Genomic DNA, 25355 nt, shown 5'->3' on the forward strand with positions numbered 1-25355 from the left:
GGCCGCCGCCCGTAGCACCGCCCCCTCGGCCCGCCCCTCGGCCTCTTCACCAACCGCCGCCCGCCGCGCTCTGCGCCTTCAGCCAATCACGCTCCGAGGAGCGACCTCGGCCCAAACACGGCGCTTCAGAGCCACGCGCCGGCGTCGCTGGGGGAGGACACGCCTCTGCGCAGCTCTCGGCCAATGGACGGCGTCACGGTGCGCCGCAGTGCACCCTGGGGGATGTAGTCCTGCGCCGCCTCCTCCTCCGCCCCGGCCCGCCCCGGCCGGTCCCGGTGCCCCCGCGGGGCCGAGCCCCCCTGCCGGGCGTTGTGTCCCTCAGGGAGACCCCGGCGGTCCCGCAGGCCGCGGCCGCGTCCTCCTCCCCAGCGCCACACCCAGGGGCCCGGGGACCCCGCGGCTGCAGGAAAGGCCCCTTGGCGAGAGGGCCCCCCCCTCCCGGCCTTCGGAGGGCACCGCGGGCCAATCCCTCGGCCTCTGTCTCCGCTTCCCGCGGCCTCCGGCGGCCTCCCCGGGGCTGGGCCCTCCTGGCTGAGCAGCCTCCCTCCGTCCGGGAGGCAACGCCAGGAGGGAAGCCATGGGGCGGCCACCAGCCCGGGACTGAGGGGAACCACGGCACAAGAACCCATGGCACGAGAAGCCATTATGTGAGAAACCATTACGTGAGAAACCATTACATGAGAAGCCGTTAGGTGAGAAACCATTACGTGAGAAACCGTTACGTGAGAAGCCGTTACATGAGAAGCCGTTACGTGAGAAGCCGTTACGTGCCAACCCATGGCACAAGAACCCGTTTTTGGATGGTCAGACAACAGCACGCGCGTGCCTTGCCCCATGCTGGAGGAACGACGCTTCCGGTTCCTCTCTGGTCTTTTCCAAAAGAAAGAAAGGTTGTCTCCAAACGACAAAAAAACCCCACCGTTTCAACCAAAAAAGGTTCAGTTGATGAGAAAGCACGTTGGCAAGAACGTTTCCAGCGAGGCGGGCGGTGTGGGCGGGCGAAGGCGCGGCGGGACTCGGGGCTGGCCGCGCGGGGAGGCAAACACCGCCGGCTCTTATCAGGGCTCCTGCCGCGCGGTCATATGATGCGTGTGCGCGTACCTGCGGGGCGGTGGGCAGCCCTTGGCGGGGGTGTGTCACCGTCCTCAGAGCACCGAGGGGGGCAAGAGGCTGCCTGGCCTCTCCCCGGGGAGCAGGGACATCCCCGGCCCGGCCGAGGCTGCAGGAGGGGAGCGGCTCGGCTCCCCGTCCCACCGAGGGGCCGCGGGTCCCGCCGCCTGCCTCGTCCACCGCTCCGGCGCGGGGGAAGTCTTCAGCTCGATCCGGAGAAGCCAAGTGACATCGGTCAGACTCGGTGCACCGGGACGAGCGGAGCCCAAGCCGGCGGCGGGAGGAGGCAGTGCAGGGCGCGTGAGTGATGTGGCGAGCGGGAGGCTGTTACTTGGGTCTCCGGGAGGTGTTTCCGTGTGAGCAGAGGGAGCAGCTGGAGCTGGTTCCCCCACACCCCGCAGGGTCCTGCGCTGTCTGACGGGTCACGGGCGGGCGTTCCAGCTTTCCTCGATTCACCAAGCTCCTGTAGCAATGTATGATGAAAGTCGAGCTCAGGTCACAGCCTCCCCTTTCCCTGGGGAAACTACTGAGTCTTTGACCTCAGGGTTATTTTCTTCAACTTCAGGTCATGTCTTTGACTTCGGGTTTATTGTATTTGACTTCAGGTCATGTCTTTGACTCACCCAGGATCCTGGTGGTTATATCCCGGAGGGGATATATCCCCCCATTTCCAGCCTGTCCCCTGAAGGAGAGGGGCTGTTTGGCCAGCAAGCACTGCAGGGGCTCTGTCCCCCACCCCGGGGGTGTATATCCCCCAGGAACAGCAGGGGAGGCAAAGCTACCATGTAGCTGTTAAATGGCCATGCGTAGCCCCAGGGCCGGCGGGAGAGGCAAGGATTTGGGCTCGTGTCTCTTGGGGGTGCTGGCCCGGAGCGTGGAGCGCTGCAGGGACTGGGGACCGCAGCGTGTCTCGAGGGGTCGAGCTGCAGTCGCAGCGCTGCACGCTGTGCCTCGGCTTCCCAGCCCTCGTGTCGGTCAAATCCAGCCCCACGGGTGTTTACTGTGTGGGGGTTGTCCCTGGCTACTAGACAAACGTGCTGCTTATGATTTCCTTCTGCTTTTGCTTAGATGCCTCACTTGAGCTAATGCCAGTCCTGCTGAGGATGTCCATGGCCCAGGCAATGAGCCCAAAGAGATCTGTGGGAGTTCATACAGGCCGGGGTCCATACTGGAATTTTTCCCCAGAAAAATCCCTCCCGGCTCTGTCTCCGGCCCTGGCACACGGGCAAGTCTGCCCTGAGGTGGGCTGCAGGCCGACAGCCCCGCCGGGTAAAGGCCCCAGATAGAAGCATCTTGGTGATCCCTTCGGACACCTCAGGCAGATGCACCAGGCGTGGCCAGGGGTGGTCTCATGCCTCCAAAACCCAAACCCAGTGCAGGTTAAAAACAACCATCTCAGACTTTGCCTGGAGCCTCATGAGGAGTTGGCAACTGTCTGCACTGCTGCCAGGGGTGGAGGTGTCTCTCTGTTTCACCTTCTCTCCGTCTGAACTCATCTCTGTCTTGCTCGTGGAACAGGACTGACCTCCCACCCGTGTTTCCCAGGCCAGGTCTGTGCTGCTGCCTGGGAAGCCGGCAGGATGGCTCGGAGGATGAGCATCGACGAGCTGGAGGACCAGCTCCTCTGCCCCATCTGCCTGGAGGTCTTCAAGGAGCCCCTGATGCTGCAGTGTGGGCATTCGTACTGCAAGTCCTGCGTGGTGTCCCTCTCGGGAGAGCTGGACGCGCAGTTCCTGTGCCCCGTGTGCCGCCAGCGCGTGGACTGCAGCGCTTCGCCGCCCAACGTCACGCTGGCCCGCGTCATCGAGGCGCTGCAGAGCCGCGGCGAGGCAGAGCCCACCCCGGAGTCCTGCCCGACGCACCACAACCCCCTCAGCCTCTTCTGCGAGGCTGACCAGGAGGTGATCTGCGGGCTGTGTGGCACCATCGGCGACCACCGCCAGCACAAGATCACCCCCGTCTCTACGGCGTACTGCCGGATGAAGGTTGGCAGGCAGAGCTGGCCGGGGCTCCTGGGGTGGGGGTCAGAGCCTCGGCGGTTCTTGCTGGCCAAACAGCCCCTCTCCTTCAGGGGACAGGCTGGAAACGGTGCCAGCGTGGGGAGCACGGTCCGGCGGCACAGCCAGACGTGGGGCAGGGTCCCTGGGCTGGGGCGCAGCCGCTTCTTGGGCTGAGCACGTCGCCGGCTGAGAGGGCTCGGGGTTTTGGCGGCCGAACCGCGGCGGAGAGAGCCGGGGGTCAGGGAGCGTCGGCGGGGCCTTTCAAGGCTGTATCCAAATACCATCGAGAAAAGCCTGGAGATAAGGGCTGAGGCGAGGCGCGGCGGCGAAACAGGAGCCCCAGCCAGGCAGAGTAAACAGCCGGCGTCCCCTGCCCAGCATCACATGAAAGGATGGAAAAGCACAGGGCCACCCGTCCCCTCCGCTCCTGGCAGCGGGGAGATAAGAGCAGGAGGCACCAGCAACGCTCCCGCCCCAGCCAGGCTCCCGGCACCGGCACTGGGAGGGTGCTGCCGGCCCGGTGCTGGCTTGTGGCTGCTCTGCGCCCGCTCGCCCGGTGCGGAGCGGCCGTGGGGCGTGAGACAGAGAGCGCTGGGAATGGGAGCGAAGGCGCGGTGCTCCTGGCCAGGGTACTGGGTCAGCAGCGTCCAGATCAGGGCCGTGATCTGAGTGCTCTCCTGCCTCCAGCAACCCCACATCCTCTAGATGAAGGGAGTAAAGATCAGCGGGTCATGCAGGGCCCCAGAAAGCTTAGGAGAACGCGGCTTCTGAGGGCCACGTGCTCCTCGGGGGGCTGCCGAGCAGTGCCTGCCGCAGAGGTGCCCCCTACAGACGCGCTGTCTTTTCAGGAGGAGTTGTCTGTGCTGCTGACTGACGTCCACCAGTACAAGAGGAACCTGGATGAACTCTTCAGCAAGCTCATCAACAACAAAAGCCGCATCGCAGTGAGTGTCACGCGCCAAGGGAGCCTCTGTCCTGGAGTCTTCTGTGTCCCACACAGCCCCCGGGGCAACCTCTGCTCCTGGGTCTCCCCAGCTCTCCTCCTCTCCCCCCTTCCCTGGGATGGCAGACAGGGCTTATCTCCCACCCTGTTCCCTGAGGTTTGTGTTCTCCACGAAACTCAGGGAATAAACACAGCCCTGTTTTCAGAAGGGTGACGTAGCCCTCACCCCGCGTCGTGGCAGGAGCACCGCTCCGAGCTGGTTTGACCGAATGTCCTTGGAGGCAGGGAGATAACCAGTGGACAGGACCCCGCTCGGCACAGGCTTCCCAGTCGGAGCAATGCCGTTGGTTTCACGTTGAGTTGATGCCTGGTTTAGCTGTGTGTCCGTTTCCCATGCAGCAGACGTCTCCAAGGGACCTCCTGGCACCACTTCTGAGGCCAAATGAGGCTCCTCAGAAGGGCTCAACCCAAATGCAGGTGGAGCTGCGCTCTCCTCCCCCTTAGCCCGGGACACAGGTTGTTCCCTGGGCGCAGAGGGACCCAAGAGCTCTCTCAAGGCTCTGACCGAGCTGCTGGGGACATCAGGAAGCAAAAGTCTGGGGGAGGAGAGGTGTAAGGCAGGGGTGCCGTGGTGGTGAGCTGCTGAGGACAGCAGGACGAAACAACATCTGGCCTGCTGTGAAGAGCTGCTCTTTATTTGCCAAGCCAGTGGAGGGCAGCTTGGTGGGACACGTTGACAGCGCTGGCGGCATCTCTGAAACCAAAAAGTGGGTGAAGGGGACGGGGCAAGGCAGCCCCACAGAGCCGCTCGCTGTCTCCCGGCAGAACGAGGCGGATGTCTTCAAGTGGGTGATCCGGAAGGAGTTCCAGGAGCTGCACAGGTACATCGACGAGGAGAAGGCCACCTTCCTGGAGAGCATCGAGGGGAAGGCAGCCCAGCTCATCACCTCCATCGAGTCCCAGGTGAAGCAGACGTCCGACGCCCTGCAGAGGCTGAAGGAGGTGCAGAGCTCCCTGGAGGCGCTCAGCAACGAAAGCCAGCTTGATTTCATCCGGGTGAGTGCGCTCGCTCGTGAAGGCAGCGACGGGCAGGCAGGCTCAGCCCCGGGCAGCGGGGACCCTCCCCGAGCATAGCTGGGACACCACGAGGAGTGAGGTGTCGGTGCCCTCCGTCCAGCCAGGGCTTCCCCCAACGGGAGAGCCTGGTCCTCTGCAAGAAGCAATGCCTGTAGCAATCCCAGGAGAACTGATGCCCATAGCAATCCCAGGAGAGAGAATTGACACCCGTAGCTTCCAAGGAGAGAGAAGCGACACCTGTAGCTCTCCCAGGAGCTCGCCAGCCCAGGGCACAGCTGTGTGGAGCTGTGACCACGCAGAGGAGCTGCCCTTCTGTCAGGCTCCCACCACCAACTCTCTGTTTCTCTTGTGTTTTCCAGAAATACGGCTCCTCCCAGTTCAGGTGAGCGATGGGACGTGGCAGCAAACAGCATCAGTGGGGATGGCAGTACCTCTGCACCAGGGCTAGAGGTGCCAGGCCAGCAGGCATCGCCGCATTGCTGGGGCAGCCTCGCGTGGGCACTGGTGTCGTGATGGATATCCACAGCTGGAGCCACGCGCTCAGCCCCAGAAGAGGGCAAGAGCAGCTGGCGAGACACCAGTGGCTCCACCACACACAGCAGCCAGGTGAGAAGAGGTCACACACCGTCCCCGTCACCTGCGTCACGGCTGCCCGTGTCTTTCCAGGTCAGAGCTCCCCAGCCTCCACCCCGGCGACGGCATCTTCAGCCCCGTGTCCTTCAAGCCGTGCTTCCACCAGGACGACATCAAGATGACCGTGTGGAAGCGCCTGCACCGCCGCGTCCTGCCAGGTACCGACCCGGGTGCCCTGGCTCCGGCGTGTGGGACGGGCTGCCGGCTCTCTGCTTGTGCGCTCCTCGCCCCGAGGAGAGCTCCTGGAGCGGCGGCTGGCCGCGTCTCGTGCTGGTAGCAGCCGGCTCTGGCGTAACGCCCCAGCTGCTTAAAGCCCAGCCGTGTCGGCGCGGAGCCGGAGCCCCGCTGCTAGCGCGTCTCAGGCTGCGTGCTCTCCTTCTAGCTCCGGAGACGCTGAAGCTGGACCCGGTGACAGCGCATCCCCTCCTGGAGCTCTTCAAGGGTGACACCGTGGTGCAGTGCGGGCTCTACCAGCGCCGGGACAGCAACCCCAAGCGCTTTGACTGCAGCAACTGCATCCTCACCTGCAAGGGCTTCTCCTGCGGGCAGCACTACTGGGAGGTGATTGTCGGCGCCAGGAACCACTGGCGCGTGGGCATCATCAAGGGCACTGTCAGCCGCAAAGGGAAGCTCAGCAAGTCTCCCGAGAACGGCGTGTGGCTCATTGGCCTGAAGGAAGGGAAGGTCTACGAGGCCTTCAGCACCCCGCGGGCCGCCCTGCCGCTGACCGCCCGGCCCCAGCGCATCGGCATCTACCTGCACTACGAGAGGGGCGAGCTGACCTTCTACAACGCCGACAGCCCCGACGAGCTCAGCCCCATCTACACCTTCCAGGCCGAGTTCCAGGGCCAGCTCTACCCCATCGTGGACCTGTGCTGGCCGGAGCGAGGGCCCTACTCCCCCCCCATCATCCTGCCCGCGCCGGCTGCCAGCCGGCACCCCCGGGTGCCGCACAACCACCCGGCCCCGGAGGAACCCACGAAGCCATAGCCCGGCCACGGCCAAGGGCGCGCAGCAGAGCAGAGTCGAGCTGCCTGCAGGCTGTCCTCACGTGGAAGCCGTGGTGAGCTTCAGCGGCACAGGAGGGTCCCTCCGCTCTCCTCCAAGAGCACAAAATGTCAGCCTTGACCTCTAAATCCCCGTCCCCGATCCGGCAGGCTGACCCAAAAGCCTGAAACACGGCTGGCCTGCGACGATCTCCCGACGGCACGGAGCGCCTGCCTGAAAAGCGTGAGCTGTGGGAGTCCGGGGGTCTTTGTTCATGTCTTTCTTCTGAATAAATCGAGTTTGTGTTAAGCGAGGTGGTTTATGGCCAGCACCAGCACCGTCCCTGAGGAACTGCCGCAGCCAGAGCGGGGAGTGCTGCGAGGGGACAACGGGAGCCCAGAAAGCAGCCGCAGAGAGCTGTCTGCCAGGCAGCAGAGGCCAGCCCTGCCGGGAGGACGCCGGCCTCGGGGACGTGAGCCGGTGCGGGGAATCAGGCGCGGAGCCTGCGGCAGCGAGGGGACCTTGGGCACCCCGCACCCGGCCCGGGCGGCTCCCCAACCTCCCCTACACGTCAGCTGGGACCCATTCCTAGGCCTTGTCACCAAAATTCGCCGCTGGCCCAACGCCGACCGGCAGCAGCTGGGATAAAAAAATACTCAAATTACTGGGGCAAACACTTATCCCGGCGCAGGTGTCCCCCCGAGTGCGGTTTTTGGCTCTGATCCCCCCCCTTCCAGCGCTGGGGTACGAGGCGAGCGGCCTGGTCGTGCCAGAGGCCTACGGTGAAAGGCTGCGACCCCCGCCCGGCGGACCGGGGGCTGAGGCGAGGGGCGAGCGGAGGGGGTCCGCTCGCCCCTCGCCTCAGCCCCCGGCCCGCTGGGCGGGCCCCGGGATCCCGGTAGCCCCGCACACCGGACACCCCCCCCCCCCCTCCGCTCCCTGCCGGGCCCACCCGAGGCCTCAGGCCCGGCCCAGGGATCACCGAGTCCGCCCGCCCGCCCCTCCGCTCCCGCAGCTCCGCCCCCTAGCGGCCGGGAGGGCCGCCCGCCCCTCCGTTCCCGGACCACCGCCCCCTAGCGAGCGGGAGGGCCGCCCGGCCGGAAGTGGCGGCGGCGCACGCGGGGGCCGTAATGGCGCTGTACGGCGCGGCCGCCGCCGTGTTGGAAGGGCTGGAGCGCGGCGATGGCGGCCTCAAGAGCCTGGTGTACAACAGCGGCTTCCCGGTGCGGGGCCGGCGGGGCGGGGGGCAGGCCCCGGGGGGGGGGGGGGTAGGCCCGGGCGGCGGGAGGACCTGGGGGGGTCAGGCCCAAGGCGGGGTAGGCCCAAGGGGGGGTCAGGCCCGAGGCGGGGAGGCCTGAGGGGGGTCAGGCCCGGGGGGGGAGGCCCGAGGTGGGATGAACCGGGGAGGGTCAGGCTCAAGGGGTGGTCAGGCCCGAGGTGGAGAGGCCTGAGGGGGGGTTAGGCCCGGAGCAGGGAGGTCCGAGGCGGGATGACCCGGGGGGATCAGGCCCAAGGGGGGTCAGGCCCCAGGTGGGGAGGCCTGAGAGGGGGGTCAGGCCCGAGGGGGGTCAGGCCCGGGAAAGGGGGGTCCGAAGCGGGATGCCCCGGGGGGATCAGGCCCAAGGGGGGTCAGACCCGAAGCTGGAAGGCCCTGGGCGGCTCGGGGGGGGGGGGTCAGGCCCTTGAGGGGAGAGGCCTGGGATGAGGCAGGCCTGAGGCGGGAGGCCCGAGGGGGGGTCAGGCCCCAGGTGGGGAGGCCCAAGGGGGGGGTCAGGCCCGTGGGGGGTCAGACCCGAAGCGGGAAGGCTGTGGGCGGCCCGGGGGGGGTCAGTCCCGGGAAAGGGGGGTCGGAGGCGGGGTGACCCGGGGGGGGTCAGGCCCAAGGGGGGTCAGGCCCGGGGCAGGGAGGTGTGAGGTGGGATGACCTGGGGGGGTTAGGCCGAAGGGGGATCAAACCCGAAGCGGGAAGGCTCTGGGTGGCCCGGGGGGTGTCAGACCCCGGGGGGGGAGGCCCGGGGGGCTCAGGCCCGGGGCAGGGAGGTCCGAGGTGGGATGATGGGGGGGGGGGGGTCAGGCCCAAGGGGGGGTCAGTCCCAAAGCAGGAAGGCCCTGGGCGGCCCTGGGGGGGTCAGTCCCGAGGCGGGGAGGCCGGGGGGGCTGGCGGCAGTCCCGGTCCCAGCGCACCGCTGGCCGCCCCCCAGCACGTCCGCCAGCTGTACGCCCTGGTGTCCGAGACCCTGCGCTACGGCCCGGTGCTGGAGAAGCTGCTGGCGGACGCCGCGCTGCTGCAGGCCGAGAAGAAGCTGCCGGCGCCGCTGGCGAAGGTGAGGGGGGGCCGGGGGCGGCGGCGGGGCCGGGGGCGGCAGGGCCCCGCTCACCCCGCTCCCCGCAGGTGCTGGTGTACGACCTGCTCTTCGGCAAGGGTCTGAAGTGCGGGGGCCGGTGGAAGGCGCTGGCGCGGCGGCACCGGGCGCGGCTGGAGGCCGAGCTGGCCCGGCTGAAGGTGCAGCGTGGGGTGAGCAGCAACGAGGAGCTCCTGGCCCCGGCGCAGGCAGCGAGCTCCGGCGGTGAGTGGGCTCCGTGCCGGGCGGGCGGGCGGCAGCGGGGGCTGGGCCTGACCCCCCCCGGCTCCCCCAGCCCCCCAGGTACCGCGCTACGTCCGTGTCAACACCCTGAAGACTTGCGTGGATGACGTGGTGGAGTTCTTCAAGCGCCAGGGCTACTCCTACCTGGGCAAGGCGGCCAGGTGAGCTCCTTGCCGGGTCCCTGTTGGCCTGGGCGCTCGCGGTGCCTGCGCTGGGGTCTCCGTCGCTCCCTGCTCGTGTTTTCCGCCTCTCCAGTGCCGGAGCGGAGGCGTGGGGGTGAGGAGGGGGGGGCTGTGGTTTTGGGCACGGCGAGGCAGGGCGCTGTGTTCATCCTCCCTCTGCCTCCTGCGCAGCGTGGAGGAGCTGAGGGCCCTCTCCGGGAAGAAATTCTTGTTGGATCTTCACCTCCCGGAGCTGCTGGTTTTCCCTCCGCAGACGGACTTCCACGACAACCTGCTGTACACGTCAGGACACATCATCCTGCAGGACAAGGTGGGGGGGCCGGGGGGCGGTGGAAAACCGCCGACGCGTGGGGGGGGTCGGGCCCTTCCTGCGCACCAGGGGCCGTGCGTGAAGGCTGAGCAGAAATTGTGAGCGCAGCCTGCAGCTGAGGGGTCCCCCCGCGGCTTTGCCCCCTGTAGCCTGTGAATTGGTCTGAACTGGGCTGTAAAAACGCCCAGTACGGGGTGAATTGGTCTGAACTGGGCTCTAAAACCGCCCAGTACGGGGTGAATTGGTCTAAACTGGGCTCTAAAACCGCCCAGTATGGGGTGAATTGGTCTAAACTGGGCTCTAAAACCGCCCAGTATGGGGTGAATTGGTCTGAACTGGGCTCTAAAACCGCCCAGTACGGGATGAATTGGTCTGAACTGGGCTGTAAAAACGCCCAGTACGGGGTGAATTGGTCTGAACTGGGCTGTAAAAACGCCCAGTACGGGGTGAATTGGTCTGAACTGGGCTCTGAAACCGCCCAGTACGGGGTGAATTGGTCTGAACTGGGCTCTAAAACCGCCCAGTACGGGGTGAATTGGTCTGAACTGGGCTGCAAAGCCGCCCCGCGGGGAGCTGGGCACAGGCTCGCGGTGGTGGCAGTGGGCTCGCCCCGCGTCGCCGCGGCTGCGCCGGCCGTGCCCCGAGGAGGGCCCGCGGCGCTGGCTGCCGCAGCTCTCACCGCGCCGCGCCCTCCCGCAGGCCAGCTGCCTCCCCGCCGTCCTCCTCGGCCCCGCTGCCGGCTCCCACATCATCGACGCCTGCGCGGCCCCCGGGAACAAGACCAGCCACCTGGCAGCCATCTTGAAGAACAAGGGGTGAGCGCAGGCGGGGGGTGGGGGGCCCTGGACCCCCCCAGCTCCCGGGGAGTGGAGGGAGGTGGCGGCAGGCGGAGCTGCAGCCGGTCACCCTGCCCCGCTGCTCCGCAGGCGGGCTGGGGGCTTGGGGGGACCGAGGGGGGGGACCTGAGGGCAGGCAGGGGTTCACGTCGCAGCCCCCGGCCCTGCGCAGGGCTCCTGCCTGGGGGAGCAGCTCCCGAGCTCCGCCCGGCCGGTGCTCGGCGCCGCTGGTGACGCCTCCGCCGGGGCGCCGGGTGCTGCCCGCAGCCGCATCTTCGCCTTCGACGTGGACACCAAGCGCCTGGCCACCATGAACACGCTGCTGACGCGCGCCGGCGTCACCGCCTCCCGCCTGGCCCAGCGCGACTTCCTGACGGTGGAGCCCGGGGACCCCGCGTACAGCAGGGTGACCCACCTGCTCCTGGACCCGTCCTGCAGCGGCTCAGGTAACGCGCGGGGTGCTCCGGCTGCCCCCCCGGAGCCGGGCTGTGGGCGCGGGGGGGCCCCCGGGTGACGGCCGCTCCCCCGCCCCGTCCCCGCAGGGATGGTGACCCGGGGGCCGGGGGCCGAGGCTGCCCCGAGCGCCGAGCGGCTGCGGGCGCTGGCCGGCTTCCAGCGCAAGGCCCTGAGCCACGCGCTGCGCTTCCCGGCCCTGCGGCGCCTCGTCTACTCCACCTGCTCGCTGCGCCGCGAGGAGAACGAGGACGTGGTGCAGGCCGCGCTGCGGGAGCACGGCTCAGCCTTCAGGTGCGTGGGGAGGGGGGGACACGGTGCGGGGTGGGGGGGGGGCTGCGGGGCTCGCCGCTGACCCTCGTCCCGCGCCGCAGGCTGGTGAACGCCTTCCCTGCGTGGCCGTGCCGAGGAGTCGCCGCCGCCTTCCCCGGGGCCGAGGGCTGCCTGCGCGCCTCTCCCGCCGCCACGCTCACCCAGGGCTTCTTCGTCGCCGTCCTGGAGCGGCGCGGGGAAGGGGCTGCTGCCCCCAGGTGAGGGCAGGCCCGGGGGTCCCCCAGGGGTGGGGGGTGCCCTCCCGGCGCGAGGAGGGGGCAGGTTTGGGGCTGGAGCTGGGGGGGCTCAGGCTGGTCACTCTCGTCCGCAGCTCCCTGCCTGCGGCAGCCGAGGAGAACGCGCAGCACGGCACGGAGCCGGAAGCAGCACCGAGGAAGAGGAAGAGGCAGCGGGGGAAGGAGTGAAACAAGGAACGTCATTGTGGCCGCGCCGCGGGGACGCTGCTCCGGTGCCGCGGGGCAGCCGAAGGCGAGCGGAGCTCTGCCCCGCCGCGGGCAGGGCCGCAGAAAGCCACTGCCGCGAGCGAGGAAACGGATTAAAGTTTTTCTCTCCCCACGGTCTGTGCCGGCGTGTTTGTGCCGTCTGGCCCTGAAACACCCCCTGCTCACAGCGGAGGCAAAGCGGGGGGGAAACACTGAAATAATAACGATAAATAAAAATGATCCTGTCCCTGCGCCGGCCCTGGAAGAGGGGGAGCAGGGACCCCCAAGCTGGGGGGTGCGGGAAGCCCGGTGCTGGCGCGGCTCAGGACTCACAGGCGGGCGTGAACATGGGCTGTTTATTTTAAACCAGGGACAGAAGAAGCAAGGAAAAAAAAAATAATAAAATTGCACATTCACACTAAAACCCTCACCAGCCACACCAGGAATGATCCAAGTCTGCAGTCCGAGCTCAAACCCACCCTCCCCAGCACGGGGTCTCTCCGGGCAGGGATGCGCCGGGGGGAGCAGACCCCGGGGTCCTGTCTGCCCGGGCTGGCTCTGCCCTGCTCCGACAGCCACGCCGGGGCGGGGGGAGGCCAGAGCCCCCCGCGCGTCCCCCTCGGCAGGGGCCGCGTCCCCTCCGCGCCGTGCGCACCCATCACCTGCCCGCCGGGCGCGACGCCTCGGTCCTGGCAGAGGAGCGAGCCCCTCGTCACCGTAACGCGCCAGAGCTCCTGCTCCTCATCCTCGGAGAAAGGATTAAAATAAAAATACAGGGTCAGGTTTGTCACAGCCACAGACATCGCAGTTGGAAACCCGGGCGCTGCTGCCCGGGCCGGGGGGAGCGCGCGGCGGCCGGGCCCGCGGGACGCAGCTGCCTTTCCCCGCGCAGCGAGCGCCCGCGGGCTCGGCCGAGCGAAACGCGACCGACAGCGCTGCGGGGGTCTGGCAACCTCACTGAACCAAGCTTGAAGGAATTCGAAGGCAATTTAGCTTAAATATAAAAATAAATTTTTCTTTTGTTAAAAAACGTTTAAATATTTGTTTGTGATTTTTTTTTTCCTTTTTTTTTTTTTTTAATTTCGACTTCGGCAGACACACACACTCACACGGCTCGGAGAGTAAAAAAACCCGGCAGCGAAGCGCTCCTGGAAGCGGCGGGCAGCGGTGCCCGTCCCTCGCCGGGGCGGGGTGCGGGCAGCTCCCGGGGGACCCCCGGCTCCGGCGGTCCCTGCCCGGAGGAGCTCGTGGCTGGATGGGCGCCGGGGAGGCAGCACCGCAGCTCCGAGGAGCCGCTAAAACCCAGCAGGACGGGGATGAGCCAAAACCGAAAACCAACTTGGCTTTGGGGAGGGGGGGGAGAACCCATCCGCATCCAGAGCCCCCCGAGGTGGGGAAGGGGCGAGACCGCCGGGGCTGGAGCCCCCCGCACGGGGGTCCAGGCCGCGTCCCCACGCCGGCTGCCTGCCCGCGCTTCCGTCACGGCGTCGGGGGGCCAGGTGCCCCCGCGCCAGCACCCACGCCGCCATGCCGCTGCCGACACCCAATTAGCCGGGGCGCGTCCCCGCCGCGGGACCGGCGCCCTCCAAGAACGGAACTCCAAACAGCAAATCCGGCATAACCAACATGCCGCCACGCACACGGGTCAGACCTTCCTCCAAACTCGATTCAGTGAGCGCATCGCAAGGGGAGCACAGAGAGAGCAAAACAGAGGGGGGGGGCTTCACGCACGCGGGGCGGGAGAGCAGCGAGGGCCGGGGGGCTGCTCGGCGGCCGGGAGAGGGGCGGAAGGACCCTCACCCCCACCCCAGCCGAGGGCCCGGGCTACGGCGCAGCCTCGGCTGGAGCTCTGATGGGAGATGGAGTCACAGGGGCCGGACGCCTGCGGCACCGAGACGCCCGCGGCACCGAGACGCCTGCGCCAGGCCAGCGCCAGCCCCGGCTCGCGCTCCGCGGGGACGGCACTGAAGCCAAGCCCTCTGCAGGGAGCGTGTTCACCAGGCCACGGGATGAAACAGCGGGGAAAGACTTGGGGACCTGGTGAAGACGGCGTCCCTCAGCAGCCCGGGGCTCTGCCGGCTGCCGGGGGGCTGGGGAGGAGGCACGGGAACAGCTACAAGGGCAAACAGGGAAGAATTTACACGTTATGAAACATGGCAAAATAAAGGGGGGGGGAAAGGCTGTGGCTATGTACAGAGGTTCGTCCAGCCTCAGCTGGGGAACTGTTCAAGTAAGAAGAGTTTGGTTTCTCCTGTCCCACCCCGGCCGCTGCCACCCAGCTCGGGCTCCGGCCAGCACCAGGGGCCTGGCCCCACCACCCCCGGTCCCACCATGGGGACCGCTCACGGCCGGACCCCCCCGCGCGCCGGCGGCGGGGCCAGCAGCGCCGGAGGTCACTTCTTGCGGGTGTGCTGTCTCCGCGCCTGCAGCCGCTGGCGAGCGCCCGTCTTGGATCCTGCGCCGATGGAAAAGGCGGGAGTGGACGAACCTGGAGGAGGAAAGGTTGCTCAGGTCTTGGCACCCTCGGGGCTGGCACCCTCGGGGCTGGCACCAGGGGTTGGTGAGCCCTGTCCCGGGGGGGAACAGAAGGTCTGGCCTTCCCCAGAGCCCACCCAAGCCGGCTCCCGGAGCAGAGCCCGGCCCTCCCACCGTCCCCAGCCCGAGGGGCCGACACAGCCCACCAGCAGCTCCCCGGGGCCGAAGCACCGAGCCCCCCCTTACCGAAGGAAGCGCCGACTCCTCCGAAGCCCGAGGCCGGGGTGCTGGGCGTCCCGAAGGACAGGCTGCCGCTGCCGCTCCCCACCGCGCCCGGGACCGGCGTGCTCTGCCCGAAGGCGGGCGCCGGAGCTCCTGGAAAGCAACGCGCTGCCGTGAGCCGGGGCCGGCACGGGAGGAAGAGCTCGGCCTTCGGGAGCCGAGGCACCGACCCACCGGCCTCCGGGTGCCGGAGCGTTGTAACCGGTGGCCTGGCTGGACTTGTCCAACGCCAGACGAAAGACAAACTGGGACGAGGGTCTCTCGGCTGAGGCGTCAAGAGCCGAGGAGCTAACAAAGGGACTAATTAGCTGCTGCTTATCTCATCAGGCAAAGCGAGGGGGGGTGGCCCATCCCTGTGACCCCAGGGATCTGTGGGGCGTCGGAGGCTGCGCAGCCGGAGGTCGCTTCAGAGATGGCTTGGGATAAAGCCCAGACGGCCCCGGAGGCGCACACCGAGCTGCCCGCTCCGCAGGCGTCACGCTGCCCAGCCCCGCCGCTGGCACGCGACGTCCCACGCCAGGAGCCAGCCGATGGCCCATCACCGGCTGAGTCCCACCTCGCCGAAAGGTTTCCAAAAATCGGCACTTGAAACTCTCTTTGGGCGGAGGAGCCGAGCGAGAACTCCACCTGACGGACGGGGCGACGGCCCCGAACCTCCCCCCCCCAAGGGACGCCTTTCGGTCACAGTCGCGCTCTGGCCGTGCCGGACGCGTCCCCGCGAGCGCGGCGTTAACGGCAGCGCCGAACCTTTCCTTCGAGCTCGGCTTCTGCAGACGGCGTCGCTCGACGGCAACCCCCGACCTGCGATCCCTGCCGCGGGAATGAATTCCCCGTGGCTCCAGCTCCGCGCAGCCGTTTCAGTGACAGTCCTGGGGGCTCTGGCAGGCGACTGGAACCTGAGAAGGGGCTCCACACCCCACCCTTAGACACAAACTGGTGACCAAGCCCGGGACCAGGAGCGGATCCAGCCGCACCGGACTCTCCTCTGAGAGAGAGTTCAGAGCACGGGGTCTGCTCCGACCCTCGTGACTCAACGGGAGGGCTCTCCTTTGCCGCTTCTCACTCCCCTCACCCCCCTGACAAGCATCAGTCCCCCCGGGAGCACCCCTTCACCCGAGGCCCTTCAATGCAAGCTGCACACCCATGGCAATCCCCGGCTCTCCGGCCAGCCCAGCAGCACAGGAAGCTTTGCGGGCCAGCAGGAACCGAAGGCCTCTCTTCTCGGATCGAGGCGTGCGGGCGTCAGCTCTGCGGGCGGCGAGCTGGCCCAGCGCGGGTGCAGAGCGGGAGGGAAAGCCTCAGAGCGCGAGCAAGCAGCGATCGCCGTCGCTGCCTGGCGCTGGTTCCGCTCGCCAGGAAGCTCCAGGTTGCTTTTCAGCAGTGGCAAGACCTCGGCGTCCGCAGGGCACCCGGCTGGGCTCAGCACTTGCGCGGAGCTGGGGCGTTCGGAGGGGCTGAGGAGCGGAATGCCAGGATTCCCCTCCACCACCGAGGGCTGGGGACCCAGGCAGCAGGCGACGCGAGCCCTGTCCCTGCGCACGGCCACGCGAGCACCGGCTGCTCCAGGGCTGCCGAGCCCGGGGAGCTCCGCAAGGCCCAGCAGGACGGCTGCCGCCCGGAGCCGGCCCGTCCCTTCGCCCCCCGAGAAGGCCTGACCACCCCGACTCACCTCCGAAGGCGGGCTTGTTGTTGGGCGTGCTGGGCACGGCGAAGGCGAAGGGCGTGCTCTGGCTCTGCGCGCCCAGCGCGCTCTGCGTCAGGGCAGAGCCGAACGGCGTCGCGGCCGGGGCTGCCCCGCTCTGCCCGGCCCCGAAGCTGAAGGCCACGGCGGGAGAGCCGCTGCTCAGGGCGGGCGTGCCGACCCCGAAGGCGCTGGCGGAGGGGCCCGGCTGCGCGCTCGTCCCGAAGGCGAATGGAGAAGCGGCGGTGCCGAAGGCGGCGGTGCCGGCGCTGCTGCTCGTGGTCTGGGCGGTGGCACCGAAGCTGGCGGTGGTGGAGGTGGCTGTCCCGAAGGAGAAGACCGACGTGGTGGTCCCGAACGCCGCCTGGGTGCTGCTGGTGCCGAAGGAGCCCTGGGCGCTGGTGGTGCCGAAGGCTGGCGGAGCGCTGCCGCCGAACGCCGGCGGAGGAGCGGACTGGGCCGCGGGGGCCCCAAAACTGAACGGGGGGCCAAAGGTGACGGGGCCGGCGGCGGGCTTGCTGGCGGGCGGCTGGCTCTCGGCAGCGCCGGCGCTGAAGGCGGGCTGGCTCGCTGCGCCCGGATACGGCGGCGGCGGCTTCGCACCGGCGCTGAAGGAACTGCCAAATGCTGAAACGGAGGAGCCGAAGGTCAGCGTCGCTTGACCCGTGGTGGCTGGGGTGGAAGAGGTCAGCGTGGTGCCCCCGAACATGCTAAAGCCCGCAGTGGTGGTGGGAGCCGTCGAGTTTGAAGGTGCCTGGCCAAAGGCAGGGCCTCCCGGGACGGTGGTGGTGGCAGCGACCGTGGCTGGAGGCGGCTTTCCGAACTGGAAGACGGGCGCTGGGGCGGCAAAGCCGGTTTCCGTGCTGGGAGCCGAGCCGGTCGAGACCCCGAAGAGGAAGGGCTGCGCCGTGCTGGTGGCAGCGGTGACGGCCAGGCTGGCGGCGGGGCCGGCGGAGGCGGGCGGGTTGAGTCCGAAGCTGAAGACGGGTTTAACGGTGGCATCCGTGGAGGAACTCTGCGTGGCGGCGGTGGTGGCGGCAGTGGTGAAGATGACGTTAGGGAGCCCTGCGAATCCCGCCAGGGTAGTCGTGGAGGCTGCTGGCGGATCTGCGGCCGAGGCCGGCTGCGACGCCGGTTTGAAGGCAAAAGGAGAGGCCTTTGCTGGAGACGACGCCGTGGTGACGCTGCTGAAGATCGGTTTGAACATGGCGGCGGCGGAGGACGTCGAGGCAGGGCCGGAGCTCGCGGAGGTGGTGACCGCGGCAGAGGCGGCAGCCGCGCAGGGCGCCGCGCTCTCGCTTTTCGGCAAAGCACCAAAGATGGGTTTGAAGACCAGGCTGGTGGCAGGCACGGCAGCGGCCGTCGTCACTGCCGGCTGGCTGGCAGGAGGGGGGTTCAGCGCCCCGAAAAGGATGCTGGGCTTTGGGAGGGAGGGAGGCTTGCTGGGGGTCTGGCCCAGCTCCACGAACGCAGGAGGTGCCTGGCTGCTGGGGGCCTGCGCCCCCAGAGCAGGGGGGGCAGCCGGGGCGGGCGCGCTCAGCGCGGGCTTGGTGTCAGCGGAGGTGGCAGGCAGAGAACTCGACTCCAGCGACACAGCCGGAGCGGGCGGCTGCGCAGCCGATGAAGGCGGCTGGGACGCTGCTGCAGCTCCGGCGGAGTCTGGGAAGGCGGAGAGAGCTTATTTAGGGACAGGGGGTCACCTGCAGACAGACAGACAGACAGCCCTCCTGCCAGGCACCCACCCCGCTGCTGCAACAGCTCCCAGCGCAGCACCCACCCGTACCCCACAGGCCCAGCCCTCCACGCTGGCTGCAGCTCCCAACGGGACCACGGGCTCGGTGCCCCCAGACTTGCCCCCCCAGGCCCTGCCCGCCAGCTCCGCTGCCAGCAGAGCATTCGCACGGGGAGTTTTGCCACCTGCCTCCCCCAGAGCCAGCGCAGGGCTCCCACTGCGCCTGCCTGGCGCTGCCACGGTCCCGCTCGGCTGGTGACCCTCTTCCTCCTCCTCCTCCTCCTCACCTGCCGGCGCGGGGGCCGCCTGGCCACTCTGCATCTTCTTCAGGCTGTCCAGGAGCGAGCTGGTGCTGGCCGGGGCAGGAGCTGTCGAGGCAGGCGCAGGCCCCGGGGAGGTCACGGCGAACGCCAGCGGCCTGGACACGGGCGTAGTCCCTGCAGTGGTGCTGGGGACCGCGTCTACTGGGAAGGAGCAAGAAATCAGGACCCACAACTCACGGTGGGGGACGACCCCTTCGCAGAGCTTCCCCAGCGGGTAGCGAAACCGCACCACCACCGCGCAGCTCCGGCCCTGCGGAACCTCACCCGTCACCCTGGGGACTCCGGGGCATGAGCCCTCCCGCTCCTGAAGGCACTAAGAGCAGCCCCAGCGCCCAGGACCACGCAGGACTGGCCCAGGACCCTCCCCAGCCCGTGCTACGCAGACACCCCGCTGCCCTGCCAGCCCTGGGTTTCTACTCCTCGCCATCCCCTCCGCGTTGCCAGTCCGCCCTTACCAGCCTTATCCTCCAAGACTTTGTTGAACCACTGCAACGCCGCCTTCTTCTCCGCGTCCAGGTCCTCCGACGTGATGGAGTAGCCCAGCTGAGGCGGCGGGGGCTGCCAAGAGAGAGCAGCAGCTTAGCTCCTTCTCAGGGAAGCCGGCAGAGCCTCTCTGAAGGTGTGGTGCAGGCTGGCCGTCGCAAGCCCCGTGAAGCAGGTGGTTCCGCCGCATGACGCTACCGCGGAGCTCCGATCCCCGTTCCTTTTGGCCCCCGGCTTGGCGCTGGGGCACGGCAGGCCTTCCCCAGGCCATTACCTGGTCCGGCAGCAGGCGGCACAATCACGCACAGCCCACCAGACACTGGGGCTGGGGATAGCGTCACTTCCCACTCGGCCAAGGACGGGGCCTCCTTCCTGAGGGCAGGCAGGTCAGTCTCCCCCCAGCCCTGCAGAAATTGCAGTGAGCACATTCTCTCGCCAGAGGAGGGCACGAGGGGCCGCGAGACAGCGACGTACCAGCGCCAGCTGGTCCCCCCGCCGAGACGACAGCAACTGGATCTTCCGCTTGCGCTTCCCGCTGCTTCCCGAGGCGGACGGCGGGCTCAGGGAATTCTGCTTCTTCCGCACCGGCGTCTCCACCGCTACAGAGGGAGACAAGTTAGGACCAGCCCTGCTCGGTTTCACCAACGGGGTTGTCCCTTCTGACTCCTCTCCAGACGACCCCCCGAAGCAGGGGCACGGCTGTGAGCCGAGGACAAGGCTGCGGTGCCAGCAACGCGTCCCGGGGCAGGCTGTCACCGGGGCTCTGCAGGGCCCCTGCCCACCTCCACGGATGGTCCTTGGACACCGCCTCCCCGACCACAAACCGCCCGAACGGCGTGGGCCACGGGACCCAGGCACCCGTCTGCAACGGGCACAGAGGATTTCCTCTCTGTTTCGGCTGAGGAAACGCTGGGATAAGCTCAGCCTGGAATCGGATCAGGACGCTCCCCGTACCGCAGCAGGCCTTGCCCCAGGGCTGACACCTGGACCCGCGCCGGCCTCGGGGCTGGCGCTCCCCTCGCAGGCCAGCTCCGGCACGTCTGCCAGCACGCGACGCTGTCAGCACCCCTCGCTCAGCACCGGGAAATCCCTCCAGGGCACCCGCTGAGGGCAGCGGCAGTGCCCCTGCCTCGGCACCAGCACGTCCCTAGCTTCCAGGTGACATCCCAAGCCAACCCCACCTGCAGACCTCGGCTACCTGCTGTCCCGCTGCCTGCTCGCCCCGGTGGCCCAGCCAAGCTGGGCACAGAGCTGGGGCCCGCCGACACTCACCTTTCTCCGCCTGCAGCTCCTTGCCCAATTTCACTGGAGTGGAAGCGTTGGAGCGATGCAACTCCTCTTCCCTGCACAAGCGGGAGAAAGCCCGTTAGGGTCAACCCCAGGCTGGGCCCCGTCCCCAGGGAGCAGGACAAGGCCGAACACGCTCAGGACCCCCACCAGCATCCCTGGTACGGTTCTTTGCCTCCGCCGAACAACAGACCTCGGGACAACAGCTCCAGGCAGAGGGGTAGCTCCCCTCCCCGGGACCCCAGCCCGGTCAGGCCGCCGAGCCTGCGCACCCCCAGGCAGCAGCCGGGGGTCCTGGACCGGAGCGGCTGCCCCTCGCAGGTCCCTGGCGCGGACCCCGCCTGTGGCCAGGGCAGGCAGCTGTGTGGGTTTTAGTTCTGACGTGAGCTCAGCTCCTTCTCTGAGCCGGCAGAGAGGAGAACAAGGGCCTGCGCTCCAAGGCGGGTGCTAAAGCACTACTGTAGCTCCCACGAATGGATTTTGAGATGGCAAAAATGGGGGCCCGTCTCTTGGCAGCGTTTTGGGAAGCAGCGACGCAGGCCAGGGCAAGGCCACCAGGCGACGTGGCCTCGCGGCAAGCGGGGCCCTCCCGTCCCTAACCCAGCCGGGGAGCAGGGCGGGGTGGTGCAGCTCAGCGCTGCCGCTGTCGCCGCGGCGTAAGAAGGCAGCAGGGACGCCCATCGACACAACGAGGGGTTTCCACACCAGTGGGTGACCCAGCAGCCGCGTCTCAGCGAGGGGCCTGGACCATCCCGGCGCCGGTGGGGAGCGCGGCTCGGGCACCGGGATGGCTGGGAAGGCGACTGCTCTCTTCCCGGTCGGCGCCGACGAGCGGGTGCTCGCCGGGCGAGCAGCTGGTTACCTGGCTTTCTTGAGGGGCCACTCCGGTGTCTGGGGGCGGGAGGACGCGGGGCTGGAGAGCGGGGACACGCTCACGCCGCTTCTCTTCCACAGCTGGAACACACAGAGAGACCAGCAGTAACTCGGTCCGGGGCTGGCAGGGAGCACAGCCTCCCCGTCTCCTGCTCGCCGCAGGTTAAATCCCATCTCTGACGAGCCCAGAGCCTCTCTCACTTCTCCACCCCTCGAGTCCCCTCCACGTTTGGTGGAGCGCAAAGTCTGGCTGCCCCAAACCGAACCAGCTCTGGGAGCAAGCGGCCTCCAGGCTCGGCACCGCCCGGCTGAGAGGACGGGGAGCGAGGACGCTGCTGGTCAGACGCCAGCTGCTGCTGTCGCGCGGCAGAGGCTGCCCCAGACACCCTCACGCGTGGGGCTCTGCTGGCAGAGCAGGCCAGGTCCTCGCCAGGAGCCTGGAGCGCACGGATCCCACCTCAAGCACTTCAGACCCGTCCCAGACAGAGAAAAACCCTCTCTACCAATACCCCCGGAGGAAACCTTTCCCCACACAGAGTGCAGAGCTCCACCAGCCACGGCTACGTCCCACCGCCACATCCGCACGCCCGACCCGGGACGCAAGCCGTGCTTTATCGCAGCCCAGCAGCTGCTGAGGGGACCCGGGTCAAAGCGGGGGTGCACGGCTCCGACACTCGCCGACTCCACCTGAAAAGGCGGCAGCGAAGCAACGTTGTTTTTGTTTTTCCTTTCCACCCTAGCAGGCCAAGGCTGGGAAGGGAGGGGGGAAAAAAGCCTCCTCCCTGCTCCGGTGTGAAACCAGCCCTGCAGCAGGACAGCTCGCCCCGGGGACCCCCCCAGCGGCGTGCGCCGAAGGGCACGTAACGCTGCCGCCCGCCCCGCAGCCTGCCCGACCCACGAGGAGACGGAACGGCCTGGCCGAGCCGCGCTGGAGACCCCCGCAGCGCCCGCTGCCAGGCACCCAGCGACGCTGCCGATGAGCCCCGGGTTTCAGCTACACGGGGCGATCCCAGAGCCGGGCCGAGCCGCTCCGGCGCGACGTTTCCTACCTGCGAGAGGCCCCGGCTGGAGCTGTAGGAGCTGGCGATGGCGTTGCGGATGGAGCTGGGGATCCCGCCAGCGTACGTGTTGTTGAGGGAGCTCAGGGAAGAGGTGCGTGACCTCTTGTTCGAGCAGTCATCCGGGCAGTGAGAGACAAGGCCCCTCTTCAGAGAGCCGGGCCTAGAGGAGGTTGCAGAGATCGTATGAGCTCCCCTCCGCTCTGCCCACAGGTCCTTTAAACGCGGGGTGGGTGGAGGAAAGCAATCCCGGTCCTTCTCACAGCACAGGGCTTGGCAAGAGGCCTCGGCAGCGGCACAACCCCTGCGGCCAGCAGCCTGCGCTCGGACCGAAGGCACGGCCACAGCCGAGCTCTCCCCCGGAGCCGCGCTCCGCAAGCAAAAGCCGAGCGCCTTTTCCAGAGCCCGTCGGCTTTCGGACGCCCCCCCCAGCTCACAGCAGCTGCTTTTGGGTTACTTACTTGGGTATGAGAGAGGCGGGGGCACCGTTGGCTACCAGCGGCTCGAACGCCGACTGCCCACTTCCACTGCTGTCGTGGCGCCTGCGGGAGAGAGGGCAGAAGCCTGGGGTGGGGGGGGACGCAGCGGAGGCAGGCGCTGCCCTCCCCACCGCGGGAGAGGACCCTTTCCAGGCGGGCTCAGCTCTGAGAAAGCACCAACCTTGCTTTTTTCTTGTCACCCAACACCCAAGGACAGAGGTTTTTTCCCATCCCCATCCTGCTGCGGATTTCCTCCCCGCCGGGTCCTGTCCTCACCGACTCTCACCCCGAGCTGCTGCCTCCCAAGCACCAGCAGCTCCGCCAGCTGCCTGCTGGGCAGAGTAGTTTTGACATAACAAAATCTTTGCTCAAATCCGTTATTCTAAGCCAAAAACATTTCAGAGAGTCTCAGCAGTTCGTTTCTGGAACGGACCTGTGTGCCAAAACTCAGATCTCCTACCCCTTCCCAGCCAGTGCCCGGGACTGTTTGAGTCCGAAACCGAATCCCCCTTCCCACGCCGACTCAGCGAAGGTCTGAAGTCCGAGAGCCTTAAAGCAAACCCCGCTGCGAGGCGGAGCTGGAGGTGCAGGAGCAGCCCCGACCCTTCGCCCAGGCGCGCTGACCCCATGGCGCAGGCGACCCCGCGCTCCCCAGCTGACGCAGGCTCCTCGCTGCCCTCAGAGGCCGCGGGATTTTCTGCCTACAAGCACTCCTCGCGCCTGCCAGGCTTGAATGCCTTCAGGATTGGCTTTCGTGGCGAAGCTGGGTATGGGCATGTTAAAAAAGCAGAATAAAGCAAAAAACCGAGCTGATCCTGTCCGTGCACCCATCCTGTTGCTGCCCCGCTCAGCGGCTGTGGGGCTCAGATTCACCAAGCCGAAGCACAGGTTCGAAGGCAGAGGGAGATCCAGCGACGGAGGGGTGGAGGGCTGGCCCCGGGCAGCACGCCGGGCAACGCGCCCGGGCACGGCCCAAACCGCTCCGCTGCGGTCGCTCAGCTCCCCTGCACGGGCCCGGCAGGCGGCAGCCCCCGACGCGAGGGGCACGAGGCGAGCGGCCTCCGCGGACACGAGTGGGAAGGACGAGAAACAGGAGGGGAGAGCGGCGAGGCAGCGCTGCGCCCGGGCAGTCAGAACGGCTCCCAGGATTTACGCCTCGTCCTCCCCAGGGTGCTGGCAAAGACGCTGCACCCTCCTTTCTCTGAGCTCCGAGCTGGAAATCGCTGACCTTGACTTAACGAAAGCAGAAGATAAGTCTCCCCTGTTTACCCTCGTGTTTTTAGCTCCTTTCACTCGCTACGGCGCACGAAGGAAGCGCGCAGATCCCTTAAAGCGCGATGCTTCCACCCGGGGTTGGAAGACTTGGGGATCCCATCTCTCCTGGACGCCTGGGGCTGACTGCAGGCCAGAGATGATGGGCCTGCAGCAGATAGCAGCACTTCCCCCCATGCTCCCCAGTCTGCAGACCCCCAGGATGTCTGCAAAGCCCCTGGGATGTCTGCAGACCCCCGGGATGTCTGAAGCCGCTTCCCTGCCAGGATTCTCCCGTCCACACCCCAGCCTCTCCCAGCCCCAGCAAGGCAGGGGAACAAGCCTGAACCACGAGCTCACCCAAAGACCTAAACCCCACCCCACCGATCTCGAGGACCCCGTGAAGCCTCGGAGGACTTTCCGACGCAGCCCAGAGGGCCGGGTGATGGGCTGCGCTTCCCCACTGCGGTTCACTTCCCACAGCACCTTTCCAACCCAGACACCGGGTCGCACCGGGCCTGGTGCGCTCTGGGACGTGTCCCCTTTGTCACCACTGAAGCGCTGCCCCATTTACAACCTTCCCAACACACTGGCAACGACCTGGACTGCGGGCTTATCACCTTCTCTTGCTCTCCTGATCGTTCCCAAAAGCCTGGTCCTCCTCCTCCTCTTCCTCCACAGCCCTCTTCCTGCTCTCCTTGATGGCATTCAGCACCGTCTCCTTCGCACAGGGGTCCAGGCTGCTGCTGGCCGGGAAGGCCAGGGGCGAGGTCAGCTGCTCAAGGCTGCGAGGCAAAGCAAAGCGAGGAGTCAGGCAAGCTGGGACCCCCGGGGCCAGATCCCCCCCAGCCGGTGTCCCCACGGAAGGGGGGAGAGGGCTCTCCCGCGCAGCCTCTCCAGGAGGTTTCCACGGCACCATCCTCCCCGCAACGCGTGGGACCGCGACGGAGGGGTCACCGGTGGGATGGAGGGGTAACCAGTCGGATTGTAGTGGTCACCGGTGGGACGGAGGGGGGCACTGGTGGGACGGCAGCGGTGCGCTCCCCCGGGACACCGCTCCGGCCACCCCACCACCCAGCGAACCGCTCTCCCCGCTCAGCCCCACCCCGGTGAAGCCCCCTGGGCGCTGCCCACGCGTGAGGCGAGGCCGCGGCGGATCCCCCCCCCCCCCGGTACTCACGCTGGGGAGCGGGCCAGGCCGCCGCCCGGCCGGGCGATGCGGACGGTGACGGGGCTGCGGAGCGGGCCCGGTCGGCGGGCCCAGGGAGCGCCTCGGGGCGAGCAGCCGTCCCGGCGGGGGGAGGGCAGCCCGGCCGCGGCCGGCGGCAGCGGGTAGCGGCGGCGCGGGGCCTGCGGCGGGCGGGCCGGGCCGGCCGGCGGGACCCTGCGGGGACAGCGCGGTCAGAGCGCCGGGCCGCGGGGCTCGGCTCCCCCCCCCCCCCCCGCCCCTCACCCCGCTCACCCGCAGCCGAGGCGGCGCGGCGCTGCCCTCCCGGGCCGGCCCCAGGCGGCGGCCGGGCCCCCGTTGGCGGCGGCTTTGGCGGCCGGGCCGGGCCGCAT

The 25355-nt window shown here is 68.1% G+C and overlaps 3 protein-coding genes across 3 annotated transcripts; 2 read left to right on the forward strand and 1 right to left on the reverse strand.

Moving 5' to 3' along the window:
* The first annotated feature begins 896 nt into the window (after positions 1–896).
* On the forward strand, positions 897–6753 carry TRIM50 (tripartite motif containing 50). The gene is given in 9 exon segments (XM_075440140.1): positions 897–936; positions 2656–3095; positions 3959–4054; positions 4879–5153; positions 5155–5273; positions 5361–5470; positions 5472–5512; positions 5797–5921; positions 6146–6753. Coding segments are annotated over 8 exon segments (1779 nt in total). The 5' UTR covers positions 897–936; positions 2656–2690.
* Positions 6754–7842: 1089 nt separating this feature from the next.
* On the forward strand, positions 7843–12009 carry NSUN5 (NOP2/Sun RNA methyltransferase 5). The gene is made up of 10 exons (XM_075440035.1): positions 7843–7973; positions 8952–9074; positions 9143–9317; positions 9388–9496; positions 9689–9827; positions 10527–10642; positions 10931–11109; positions 11206–11410; positions 11491–11646; positions 11760–12009. The coding sequence occupies exons 1-10, from the start codon at positions 7881–7883 to the stop codon at positions 11851–11853; spliced, it is 1389 nt and encodes a 462-aa protein (XP_075296150.1). The 5' UTR covers positions 7843–7880; the 3' UTR covers positions 11854–12009.
* A 2164-nt stretch (positions 12010–14173) lies between these two features.
* Positions 14174–25355, reverse strand: POM121 (POM121 transmembrane nucleoporin). Its single transcript, XM_075440512.1, has 13 exons — positions 25258–25355; positions 24976–25179; positions 24416–24580; positions 22527–22607; positions 22057–22228; positions 20997–21088; positions 20120–20190; positions 19322–19446; positions 18820–18922; positions 18329–18502; positions 16298–17968; positions 14593–14721; positions 14174–14359 (listed from the first exon to the last, which is right to left on the reverse strand). The coding sequence occupies exons 1-13, from the start codon at positions 25353–25355 to the stop codon at positions 14265–14267; spliced, it is 3180 nt and encodes a 1059-aa protein (XP_075296627.1). The 3' UTR covers positions 14174–14264.

The sequence above is a fragment of the Opisthocomus hoazin genome, chromosome 20, assembly GCF_030867145.1.
Source record: "Opisthocomus hoazin isolate bOpiHoa1 chromosome 20, bOpiHoa1.hap1, whole genome shotgun sequence".
Lineage (NCBI taxonomy): Eukaryota > Metazoa > Chordata > Aves > Opisthocomiformes > Opisthocomidae > Opisthocomus > Opisthocomus hoazin.